This window comes from Panulirus ornatus, chromosome 37, assembly GCF_036320965.1.
Source record: "Panulirus ornatus isolate Po-2019 chromosome 37, ASM3632096v1, whole genome shotgun sequence".
Classification (NCBI taxonomy): Eukaryota; Metazoa; Arthropoda; class Malacostraca; order Decapoda; family Palinuridae; genus Panulirus; species Panulirus ornatus.
Window position 1 is genome coordinate 27798589 of NC_092260.1, and position 13610 is coordinate 27812198.

Sequence of the window (13610 nt, forward strand, 5' to 3'; positions counted from 1 at the left end):
TGCTTCTCGTATGAGCGTGGAAGGTTCTGCCGATGATCCGAAGGACTCGATGGGTGATGGAAACGCTGAATATGAATAGCGTAATAGCAAGAGGAGTACAAAGCTTGTTATTATGTGTGTGTGTGTAGCAGGTGTTCTTCCACAGTGGTGACAGACCGCATCACCTGCTCATGTAAGACGGTGAGACCCTCGGGCATGAGAGAACAACCCTTTGTGTATGAGTATCTGGTCTCTTAACCAACCTTTGAGGGCCAGGCCATCATACCCAAAGGGACATCTCGTCACACTCAAGGGTCGTACCGTCGTGGTGATGAAATTCAATGAAGAAAAGAAAATAGAATGCGAGAGGTGGAGGAGAGAAAGTGGTGAGTGAGAACAGAGTCATCGGAGCTGATGTGAGTGACAGTCACATTGTTATAACCTTTAATTAACGGTAGCAGAACATGAGTTGTCAGGGGTACAGAGACGTGATGAAGTGGACCAGGGTCGAGTGGCTGCAGAGGCAGGGAAGCAGGTCGGGTGCAGGTATGGAGATCCAAGGAAGCGGGTAGAGAGATTAGTCGCTGGAACGACCAGACCCAGGACTGAGTCGGGCGAGGGAGGGATCGATGGCGTCAGAAGTTAGGTGACTTGATGCTTGAGGCGGAGTGAGTGATCCAGTGTGTTCGATGTGAGAGTAATGCGTAAGAGTGACCGCAGTGAGTGTGCTCGTGTGAGGGTAGTGTGTATGATTGACCCTGTGAGTGGGTACGATGTGAGGCTTGAGTGTGGACGGAAACTCAGGATGACCAGAGTGAAGTGGACGGGAAATACAGGTGAAGGAGGCGCATCTCACTGAAGGATCTTCGTTCATACCCAGAGATCGCGGAATGTGGCGATCTCTGGGGTACGTTATACACAATATATATATATATATATATATATATATATATATATATATATATATATATACATTGAGATGTATAGGTATGTATATTTGCGTGTGTGGACGTGTATGTATATACATGTGTATGTGGGTGGGTTGGGCCATTCTTTCGTCTGTTTCCTTGCGCTACCTCGCTAACGCGGGAGGCAGCGACAAAGTAAAATATATATATATATATATATATATATATATATATATATATATATATATATATATATATATAGATATATTTGTGTGTGTGTGCGTGTGTATGTAAGTATGTATGAGACTAATAATACGTTTGGGACGTTGCTGGGCAACCTAACAAGCAGGTTCACCCACCCAGAATAGGTAGTAACTTGTCTATGGATGAGATGGTTTCCAGTGGGACCAGAGAGACCTGATCATCCTGGAGGTCTCTCCTTTAACGGAGGTTGAATGAGGGGCAACTGAGGGCAGTATGGAAGACGTGGGGTTAGCAAAGTCGGCTGCCCGATTGTTACCAAGATTAATGAAGAGCCAACAGGGGGGTGATGTGATGTCCCAGTCCGAATACTGCCTAAGCAACTGCTGCTGGGGTACGGGCATGACACGCAGGCCCACAGCACCTAACTGAAGCTGAGGACAAGGTCTGGCCCCTAACATCTAACTGAAGCGAACGACAAGGTCTGATCATTAGCACCTACCTGAAGCAGAGAGCAGGGTCTGGCCCCTCCGGCAGAAGTAGCGGGGGACTCAACAGGTCGGCTGTGCTGCCCTCAACGCCGTGAAGGGAGTCGGCGAAGACAAAACCTGACCCACCAACGTCAGGGTAGCCTGCGGCGGGAGATATGGACGAGGAGGTGACAACTGCCCCAGGGCCGTGACCGAGATGGCACTGGTTTACCGCCTTGACCAAGATGACATTAGCCCAAAGGCCTTAACCACCAAGGTGCCACTGGGTCAAGATCTAGGCAGATGGCACTGGGTTAGGTCTTGACCGATATGATACACAGCAACACAGCAAAACACGGACAGAGACAAGGAAACCACAATAACTTTTCCACCCTTGCGGCAAAGACTAATTCTATAGGGACAGAAAGACAGAACCATAGCCTCTTAAAGAATCATGGGGTAGGACGTAGGTTCCTGGCAGGGATGGGGTGCGGCGTGGATACCTGTGAAGGAGATGAAGAATGGGGGTACCTGCTAGGGAAGGGCTTTTGGGGCTTGGTTGCCTAGGAGGAGGGATTTGAATGCCTGGGAGAGAAGGGTGCAGCGATGGCGGGGCTCACAGGACCTGAAAGGGAGGAGGAGGGGAGTGAGTACCTGTGATGGGTCCGGTGCGGCGGGTGTGGGCTGATGCTCGGGCCAGCACCCAGGAGTAGCCGCCCTCCGTCCTCGGCTGCGACCATCCGCAAAGGCTGTCGCCGAACTCACATCGCAGCAGCTCCGATCCTGAGGAAGAGTTCGAGTCACTGTTGGAGAGAGGCAGGGTCAATGAAAGGAGAGGTAGGGTCAACGTGGGGGGAGAGGTGGGGTCTGTGTGAAGAGGAATCGGGGTCATTGTGGAGGAAAGGCGGGTGTTAGTGTTGGGAGGAGAAGGGGTCACCCGAAGGAGAAGAAAGAGAAGAAGTGGTATTTGATTACCTTGATGAATAGTGAAGTTTAATGTTCAGATTCACTATGAGTGTCTGTCATGACTAGGCCTCTAGACCTACCTACCAGCAGTGAGAGTTACGCATGTGACAACAAGAGGTGGACCTAACTAGACCCGAGTTAATAACGAGGATGGTCACTAGAACTGGCATTCTATGAACAGCCTGGAATAGTAACCATAAAGGAAAGAAAAGTCATACGCCATTACCTTCATAACCCCGTGACCTCAACGGAAAGACCACTGGGCTCAACGTTGCGACCCTTGAGCTCAACGGTACGACCCTTGAGCTCAACGGTACGACCCTTGAGCTCAACGGTGCGACCCTTGGGCTCAACGGTACGACCCATGAATATGATAATGGCCTGACCCTTGACCTGCAAATCTATATGCATTCATATAGAGCATGACCTGTGTTTGTTGGAGATACACTGCAAACTTGAGAGAAATGGTATATCTGATGGTAAAATGTTGCGTCACCTGAGCTCCACCAATATGGAGTAACACTGCCAAATTCACCTTCCATAACAGCTAGGAAATGGCCTTCTCCGTCATACCACCGCCTCACACCGAGACACTTCGTCACGTCTTTTATACCACCACCACCACCACCACCATCATATAGTTCATTACCCGGGCGACGAATGGGGGACTCCTTGATTGCCAGCGCAGTTCTTGGAACCTCTTCCATACATCGCCGAGGGAGCAGCTCCGCCACGACCGGCGGGCCCCGTCGCTCGCGACCCTGGGAAGGGACGCAGCATTACGTCTTCCCAGAAAATTGATGGAGCGCATTTTCTGCCGGCCTTAGTAAATGTACTGTGTCTCCGGGCCCCACCGTCCCAGGGATAGACATCTTAAAACACGAAAAAAAAAAAAGTGATAATCTATAAGGCGAGTTTTAGATGAAGGAGATGCCGCGCTCCGGCCGGGTCTTTCAGGTAAATTGAAGTTATGTTTGAGGTGATTGGATGGGTTGTAACGGGCCAAGGCGGCCGTGTGTGACGGGCGAAAGTGCCTCACGACTTAGCACCTCCTAAGGTGTAAGTGTTCATGAGAAATTTCAATGACAGGAATCATTCCCTCGCGGAGATAACTCAAGTGGTGGAGATATTATACCAACACATGGAGGAACTAAGACAAGGGGAAAGGATGAGGAGACAGAGATAGCTGACGGATATATGAATATCTAGAGAGAGAGAGAGAGAGAGAGAGGAGAGAGAGAGGAGAGGAGAGAGAGAGGAGAGAGTCCTGATGTGTCAGGCGACATCACCCAAGGAGGTTTTTGAAGATTACTAATGTTCTCTATGATTTCGAAAACAAATTATAGGAATCTGTGTAAACTGGAATATGTCGACTGGCCCTCAGTTTCAAAGTGATCGAATAAACACATACTCTCCCACACACACACATATAATATATATATATATATATATATATATATATATATATATATATATATATATATATATATATATATATATACATATATATATATATATATATATATATATATATATATATATATATATATATATATATGCGCTACCGGACTCCTTGCTTGTGGCTACATCGCGAGAGGACCAAAAAGGAATACAGTCTCGTCAAGGAATTTCTTATTCCAAAGGAGTCCACCATTTCCCTGCTACTGATTGCAGCGGCGCCTTGAAGCTATAGGTAGGAGCCTTGTAAAAGGGGCCCTGGGATCGTATAATTAAAAAAGTTTAATTAAATCATAATTACAGTACTAGACTTGCTCATTACTTTCAGTATCTCGCTTTACATACAAACCACAAAGGTACCTCACACTCCCTTTTCTATAAAAAGTAGACCCTTTAGAAAGTCTTGTTACTTTGTGCTCCAGAATTCTATTATCCCCAGTCACTTGGCATCATCTTTGTAAGGAAACGAACACAAAAATGAATATTGACGTCAGCACAACAGATGACACCACGGGAATGTCTGGGACGAATAAATGAGACGCCGCTCGGGATAATGTGAAGACATGGAGACGTGTTCCTCTGGACAAGTACAGCTACACATGGAGACGTGTTCCTCTGGACAAGTACAGCTACACATGGAGACGTGTTCCTCTGGACAAGTACAGCTACACATGGAGACGTGTTCCTCTGGACAAGTACAGCTACACATGGAGACGTGTTCCTCTGGACAAGTACAGCTACACATGGAGACGTGTTCCTCTGGACAAGTACAGCTACACATGGAGACGTGTTCCTCTGGACAAGTACAGCTACACGTGGAGACGTGTTCCTCTGGACAAGTACAGCTATACATTGAGACGTGTTCCTCTGGACAAGTACAGCTATACATGGAGACGTGTTCCTCTGGACAAGTACAGCTATACATGGAGACGTGTTCCTCTGGACAAGTACAGCTACACGACTATCTATAGCAGCCCAAGATATCAATACAGGTCTATCTTAACCTACGTAGCTCTAGACACGAAGCAAATCTTCTTAGGAAGAGCCTAACCATTAGCAGGACGATTGCCTGAAAACAACCAGGGAGGAACAGACATATGAACGCCTTACCAAGCTGGTCGAGAGCCTGCGGGAGGACGACCCTGAAGGCCAGCTGCGCCAGGTGCAGCTGCTGGGACTCGTGGACGTGTTCGTCGTGCGACACAAGGAAGGCCAGCTGGTAGGGAGAGGGAGAGAAATACAACAATACTGAATGACAAATAAGGCCATTACGTCATGGCTATGCATAACTCTAACATATAATAGATACATGACGAATGAGGTCACAGAACGAAAAAAAAAATTAATGTAAACAATGAAAGATATTCTTATTACAGAGGAAAACTTGAGAATGAGTGAAACAATGATCGAAACAGTACTAACGCATCAGAAACATCTTGGGTACTTACGATTACCTCAAGAAAGACACAACTTCTTTGACACATGATGAAATCAGTATTTTTCTCATCGGGAAAACACAAAAGATCCTGAATTGAATCTCCCGACGTAACTCAATCTTAATATTATGACAAGCACAACAAAGCTCTCATCCTTTTCACTATTTTCACTTATATATAGTCATCCACTTCCATGTAACGGGGAGGGAGCTCTACACTTGTGGAGTTCCATCTCCTGAACCTTCTCTCCTATCGTGCAACACCTCAACCCTCTGTATGCTGTCTGCATTCACAGATTCGTAACTCAGTTTATTCCAGTTGGCGATAAAGTGATAATGTTGCATAATGTTGCATAATGCTGTGGCCTGAATATGCACAGATGCACTACTCTGAGAGACAATGTCTATGACATCCATAAATGTCGATGCTGAGACATAGTTGGAATCCAACCATTTCCAACAATTAAGCAGTAAATATTTCCGTAGCTCTCTATTGTCGCATAGATCACGGGAGGCTGGTTTTAATATTACATATTAATACTAAAAAAAGGCAAGGATCGTTTTTTTCTGATTTTGTACCATGTGTTATCAATATTGTGTATAATCGAGCAGGTAATCATTGATTTAATAACGTGTAAAAATGACCTATAGTAATGACTCCTATTATCATCATTTAACACGTAATTGAATCAGTAATTACCAGCTTGATGAGAGACAATATAAATAACTTAAGTTGCAAAATCAGACATAAGCGAACCTTGCCTTACTTGGTGGTACGAAACAGCTGGGGTACAAAACCTGAGGCACAAAAATTCTTCCCAAATCAGTAACGCTCTTAAGAGACCTAATATTGGATCATGGTGGATTAAGAGCATAAAGTGCTCCTGTAATTAGATACTAGCGTCACAGAATGGTTCATGACCTCCATCGGACTTGGATGCATGAAGTAATGGGCTGTAATAAGCTTCCATACCACGTCAAACGCACTCACTCGGGAATGCCTGTGCTTGCCAACCTCACATCATCCTACTGTTTAATATTACAACCAAATGCCTCAGAAGACAATGGTCACAAGGGGGGAGGTTCTCCAGCGTGATCACGATGTTTCACCCTAAACTCCGTCGTAACAGCGACTGGGACGCCGACGACGCCAGACTCGGCTCCACCAGTTGAATCTTCAAGAAAAGGAGTTTCGTATTTTTAAGTTGTTCTGAAGCCTACATCAAGATTTCCTCCAATGTGAAACTCATATTCTGGGAATAAGAATCACCTCAATATTACTGGAACGATAGTCGTCATAGTGATGTGTATTTGCTAAACCTCTACGGGCCGCTCAGGGTCGAATGCGTTGGTTCGAACCCTGGCTGAGGCAGTCGGTCCACAGTCAATCCAGCTGTTTATCCACCCGCTTACATAAAACGTACATGACACTTCATAATTACCTGGTCATTAGAAATCTATTTATTGTGCACAAGTGACCCACATTAGAGACGACAGAGAGAAAAATTCACGTTCGTCACCAAGCTTCAACTGTGGACATGAAACTCAATTTAGCCTCGCGCGTTGATTGAGATGCATCGTGACAGGTACATGGCGAGGTCAGAGCCAGGGGTGGGTCGCACCCTTCAGGGATTCCATTCCAGGAATTTCAAGATCTGAAAGTGTATCAATACTCGACCCTCCACCACTCAGCCCCTTGACAGATCTGAATATCAATGATTCATAACTAACTGACGTAACGAGAAGGGGTATTCAGGGACGTAACTTGAGTGAGTGTGGAGTAATACCAACGACAACTATGTTAGGATAAGTGGGACGTACTTGGTCAAGTGAAACTGGGTCACGTTACTATAGTAACCAGGCTCGACAAAAGTAAAATTGGGCCAAGACCAGTAATAACTCGTATGACTGTTATTGTAAACGATTCCTTTATGACAGAATCGGTCTGACTTATCATTCATTTGGGAAATGAATCATGATCTCTTATACGACTACCAGCTTCTAATTATTATTGTTTCATTTTAAATGATTACGATAATCATTTTCTAATGTCTTAATGAACAAAATTGAGGGCATATTTTGAGAAATCTTTTGTTTCGTGATTTCTAAAGTCTCAAGCAGAATTCCCGAAGCGCGACGGTACGTCTCCTGGGCGTCACGATGCGACCGTTCGGTATAATGGCCTGGCCCTTGACCTTACCCTTAAGGACAAAGTCAAAGGTCAGCTTATCATATCCATTTGTTTTCTGGTCGTTCACCATTATGTTTATGACGAGGGTTCTGGCCTCATGACCAACCAGCAGTCGTTAGCCATTAGAGCCACGAAATATATTTTCCCAGTGATGATGGTAATGGCTGGTGACATCCTGGGATAAAGACAAGCCAGGGGACCAGTCTAAACCTCCATGTGAGGCTACAACATAACACAACGTTCCACCTCCCTCTGACGACCAGGAGAGTACCCTACCCCTTTCATCTCCAGACCATAATCTCGCCCTCAGCCTTCCCTTCTGACCCAAGACTCCTCCCCTTCCATATCCCATATTCACTCCCCTAATCTCCAGCCTGAACCAGGGCCCTGGCCTGCCCGAGTATCTTACCTTGTACTTGTTTAGGGAGACTGGGTGTGGAATGAGGACAGTAGCAGAGAGCCAATGCCGCCCTTTGTGGCCGCTTTGCCTCCACACTGCCCATGGCCGCACGCCCACGCTGGGATCATCCGCATCCACCATCTCCAAGCTGAGGACGGGGAGTAAGGCATTGTGAGTCATTTTCTAGAAATACCGGGACGTTGGTTCGAGCTCCCGGTACCCTTTGGTGGTAAGCAAACCTCTCCCGACAAAGGAAATGGGGCTAAAGGGACAATTGCCTGTGATACAGTGGGACAAGGTGAGCGAGGGGGGAAGGAAAGACAGACAATGGCAGGAGAAGAGGGAGATGCGTGGGTAAGGCCGGGACGGTGCGTATGAGAGATGGAGGGAGAAGGCGATGAAAAAGAGGAGTAGTGAGAAGGAGAGGACGTGAAGATGATGATGATGAGGAGAGAGAGAGAGAGAGAGAGAGAGAGAGAGAGAGAGAGAGAGAGAACTGTGAATGTTCACCGCCCACAGCATGATGACAGAGTGACAAAGCACGAGCCGTGTAAGCTACGTGTTTGGAAGTATTACGTTTGTGAAGGAGTCACTCTGGCTGTGGACAGCAAGTCAGCTGCCCACGTACAAAAGAGGCAAACTATGAAGGGCACGTTGATGCTTGCATGCGTATGTCTTCCTCACACCCTCGCACTCATACGTTCCATCATTCCCTTTCCACCATCCACGGTCATTTCGCTTGCTTTCTCATCTTTTATCTATATTCTGTGTAGTATAATGCTTCACAAAGATGGCTTTTCGTGCTGAAATGTTTAACACTGAGCGTCAATAAAGAGCATCGTGATCAGGGAACTGGTTTCACACAGTGGAAAATCTACGCTGTCATCATTTACTGCTATATATATCAACAATAAAACTCTCTGAACCTATGTTGAAAAAAAAACTGTTAAAACTTCTAAATAAATTACAAATAAAGTATCATAAAAGCGTAATGAACCGTGAAGGTAAAAGGAAGCGAGCAAACTTCAAGTAAGGAGTTGAGCAAGTGGAGCTCGTGTTAAATGAGGTAGTTAAACGTGGCGCGCGGTGTCCACAGACTTTTCCCCCCACGCGTGACACCGTTACATGACATATTGCCCTACGAACACATCCTATTGCTGATCATCGTTGTCGTCCTTGGATACTTGGCGGTACTTTGTGTTTAGAGAGTGTCCTCACTAAGTCCTGTATGGAACGACTGGGAAACGATAATATAAGTGGCTATAAATGGTTTTCCAGGTCCATTAGCAGCGTCCAGGACTTGCAAGGCACAAAAACATGATGGGTTTCGGTCCATTAGTGACAGTGCGGTTATGTGATGCGTTGGTAGAGTATTGTGCAGTGTAGTGTGTTGTAATATACATTAGTGACGAACAGTGTAGTTTAGCGTCGTGAGGGACGGCAGTGATGCGTCATATAATGTGATAAATATAATGTACTGTAGATCTGAGTATTACAGTTTGTTGCCTACTGTAAATCTGTGCTGTTTAGAGTGCTGTGGTATAGTGTAGTATGCTATGGTATAATATAGTGTACTATGGCACAGTCTTGTGCACTGAAGTATGTAGTGTAATGGAGTGCACTTTAGTTCTGAGCTTTGAAGTAGAGTGTGGTGTACAGTAATGTTATAAAGTCATGTGTCGTACATTATGATGTACCATGGTAGTGTACCGAGGTATACTATAGAGTAGTGTACTAAAGTGTTGTGTAATGAGGTAGAGGATAATACAGATACACATAGTGATGTGCAGCAAAATATAATGTAATGTAATTAAATGGCGAACAGCATCTCCCAGAGAAGTGTGGCAGCATAATCACCACAGACTGCACTCCCTCCCCAGCAGGAAAACTCAGTGAGCCACGTCTCGAAAAACCTCTAATGTATGCATGGTCTTGAGAGTGACAGGCGAGGGACGCGTCCTGATAATGTACTTTTACCGTATTTTATCGTTTTACGAAGATGAGCCAAGCCCGCACTCCAAATATGGGTCCGCTAGACCTCCGCATGGGCTCGCTAGACCTCTTCACAGGCTCGCTAGATCTCCACACGGGCTCGCTAAACCTCATCACAGGTTCGCTAGAACTCCACACGGGCTCGCTAAACCTCAAAACCTGCCCGCTAGACCTCCTCACGGGCCTGCTAAACTCCTACACATTACTCACAGAATCCTGCTTGTTACTGTGCGTGAGGAAAGGCCCATAATTCATAGACTTTTCCTAAGAAGACAGAGGTGGAGGCCATTTATTAGTGTTGGAGAGAGAGTTGAAGGACATTTACTATTTTCGCTGTAATTTCTTACAACGTCACACATCCACAGCTTCGGCGTTACGTAACTTACACAAGATTAAGCCTCGGTGATGACGCAAAAAAACAGCTGATTGAGTCCGGTAGTGAAGATGAGTTTGGCTTCGTTTCCCTCCGTAGTGAACATGACTGTGAGTGATAGTGTGGAGGGAGATACAATGCCTCCGCTTGCGAATACTGGCGTATCAGGCTAATCAATCTCTTAAAAGTACGACTCCACGACACCTGAGAACGACGGTACAACCCCGGAGCACTAAGGTACGACCTTGAGTGCACCTGTACGACGCTTAAGCTCGACGATACGATTCTTAGGTATGGGTGGCCTGACCTTCGACCTAATTCTTAAGGATCAGGTCAAAGGTCAAGCCATCATACCTACGGGTCGTACCGTGCGTCGTACGTGGATGTGTAAGGTCGTACCGTTGCGCTCAAAGTGATCAATATTCAGGTGAAGATCAGATTCAATCTTCACGTGTCTTGCTCACAATCAATGTAAGCTAAAAGAAAACGGATTCCAATCGGTTTTCAGAATTATGAAATTGGTAGAAAATGTACTTTTAAGTCTGGTCATCTGAGCCTCACCTGAGAGTGGCGTTGGAGGCGCCGAGCCAAGCGTCGAGGCGGTACTTGAAGGTCAGGACGCCGACGCCTCCGGGCGGGTGGTACAGCGTGGGCGTCACAAGGCGACTGGGGGCCCGGCCCTTCCGCTCCATTCCCCCCGACACTGGAGACGGCTTCACGGACAAGTAGCGAGGCACTGGAAGAGAGGAGGGAGGAGACGAATTATGATTAGGGAGAGGATGGGAGTACAGAATAGGTGGACGGGGGTGATTGAGTGTATATGTAAACAGACAGTGAGTCAGAAAGGAGTCTGTGGTGCTGTTTGTTGTACTATCTGTGGAAATGTCTGTGGTTCAATCTCTGGTAGTGTCTGTACTGCCTTTCACATCGTCTCTATCCTGTCTGTGACAACGTCTTTGATCCTGTATGCACGAAATGGCCCCATTCCAACCACTGTAAAACATCATCACTCGTCACTAAAGTGCCACTGTGTTATCTGTGTTAACGACCGTTTGTTGAATCCCCATCACCCTCTCTTGTTATAACCCCAGTGTCTACACTGTGTGAATAACTCAAGTGTCAACACTCTGTGTTTGTATAGCTCAAGTGTCTACATTGTACAGTTTGTCTGTAGCATTCCAGTCTTTCGTCGCTATCAGGTCATTAAGTCATTCGCTGTTACCTGTTATCATTACCATCAAAGAACCTCAGAATTTACCACCGTAGTTGTCGTCCAAGCAGTGTCTCTCGTCGTCTCCGTCTGGGCAGTCGACGCGTCGGTCGCAGACAGAGAGCTCCGGCAGACAGTGCCCGGAGGGGCAGCGGTAGTGACCCTGGGCACACTCCTCCATTCCGCCCACGCCCACGCCCACGCACTCCCGCTCGTCCTCACCACCCTCACAGTCCCACACACCGTCACAGATCTGCCAGCTGACCAGAAAGTGTTGTTGAAATGGTTGTAGGCTCTGGGGTTGCGATAGGCGCTGTTATTCTAGGTATTTATTGCTCATAGGTGATGAAACTGGTATAGATGAGAGACTCGGCTGGTTATCAAAATGATCCTCGGACTCTGAAACAAATTCCTGCTGTGGTACTTCCCAACCCAGCTCTTCCGTGGTGGCTGGCTGGACACCAGCTCTACCCTAGAATGGCTCCACCTATTCCTAATCCACCCCATCATCCGACAGTAACCATATATTACCTCGCCTCTCCAGTGACATGCCCTCCCCTAGGTCAAGCGGTGTCCTGGTACAATACCCAGGTCATACATACTCAGAGGAAGACTCTCATCTAGCTAAATACACCAGGTGGACTGGAATGACTTACCTGGCGACACACACGTCACACACCAGGTAGGCAGGGGGGCAGGCCTCACAGTACTGGTCGTCGGTGCAGGAGGGGAGGGATGGAGACCCGTCACACACCTGCTCCTGGGGGACACACACCCCAGAGGTTGGGCAGATGAACTCCCCAGGATCGCAGTAGGCGCATCCCACCTGTCCACACCAAGAGAAGTGGTCGTCAGTAATCGTCAGTCGTGAGTGGTTAGTAGTAGTGAGTGGTAACATGTAAGTATTGAAAAGAAGTACATTAGTGATAAGTAGTGGCACATAAGTGGTAAGCAAGGAGTAAGGAAGCTAATAAGTATGGTTAGATATGCCATACATGAGTGAGGAATATATATATATATATATATATATATATATATATATATATATATATATATATATATATATATATATATATATACTGACCTGACCCTTGACCTGACACTTAGTGTTCAAGGGTGGCACCGTTCTGCTGAAGTCATCTACCGCGATGTGTCGGAGTGGGTCAGTGGGTCAGTCGAGGTCCCACGTCTCGCTCCTTCAGACCTTCTCAATTACTGTTCTCTCTCTCTCTCTCTCTCTCTCTCTCTCTCTCTCTCTCTCTCTCTCTCTCTCTCTCTCTCTCTCTCTCTCTCTCTCACACACACACACACACACAAGCTCTACTAACTCGGCCATGACGAGGAGATCCATCCCGGGAGATGTAATAACACCCGGCGACTAAGTACATAAAAGCTTCATCTACTTGGTGATGCGGGCCGCTGACCCGTGAGGACGGTCCTCTTTCGAGTAGCATCTAGATTCCCGGCGAGGCTCTCAGGATCCGTCATGGCGACTCTCTGACTGTAAAGGCGTCTTTCCTGACCAGAAATGACTATTCTTAACGTGAAAGAAAAAAACAATAATGATACCATTTCGCCTACTCAGACCACCAGGTCGGGGAGAGAGAGAGGCCCACCTGGTGGACCATCTTGACCACAGAGGAGGCTACTGACCTCATCCAGTCCGTCCAGAGGGCAGTCCTTCCGTCCGTCGCAGCGCCAGGCGGTGGGGATCCTCAGGCCTCCCGAGCAAGTCATGGTGTTCGAGGCTCCCACGTCCTCTGGCGAGAGAAACACAGGACACGACATGAGGGCACGTGCTACTCTCTCTCTCTCTCTCTCTCTCTCTCTCTCTCTCTCTCTCTCTCTCTCTCTCTCTCTCACCTTCAGGTGCATCCGTAAGCTATATTCAATAGACAGAAATCTGGTAGAAATAAAATAGAATACATTTCCCAGTCATATCTTCATGGTCAGTCAAGCGTTCTACGTCTGAAATAGGACACGACAGCTATACAGGGAACTAATGAACTATTCACCTTCTCATATTT

General features: G+C 46.7%; 1 protein-coding gene across 4 annotated transcripts in view; it reads right to left on the reverse strand.

Moving 5' to 3' along the window:
• The window catches only part of LOC139760641 (uncharacterized), a 137200-nt gene that overhangs the window by 11429 nt on the left and 112161 nt on the right, over nt 1–13610 (reverse strand). For all 4 annotated transcript variants that reach the window (XM_071684064.1, XM_071684063.1, XM_071684061.1 and 1 more), the window contains exons 24-31: nt 13237–13343; nt 12240–12409; nt 11632–11843; nt 10935–11109; nt 8018–8156; nt 5093–5198; nt 2213–2341; nt 1591–1720 (exon numbers count right to left, since the gene is read on the reverse strand). In XM_071684064.1, the coding sequence (XP_071540165.1) occupies nt 1591–1720; nt 2213–2341; nt 5093–5198; nt 8018–8156; nt 10935–11109; nt 11632–11843; nt 12240–12409; nt 13237–13343 (1168 nt within the window). The remainder of the gene's footprint in view (nt 1–1590; nt 1721–2212; nt 2342–5092; nt 5199–8017; nt 8157–10934; nt 11110–11631; nt 11844–12239; nt 12410–13236; nt 13344–13610) is intronic.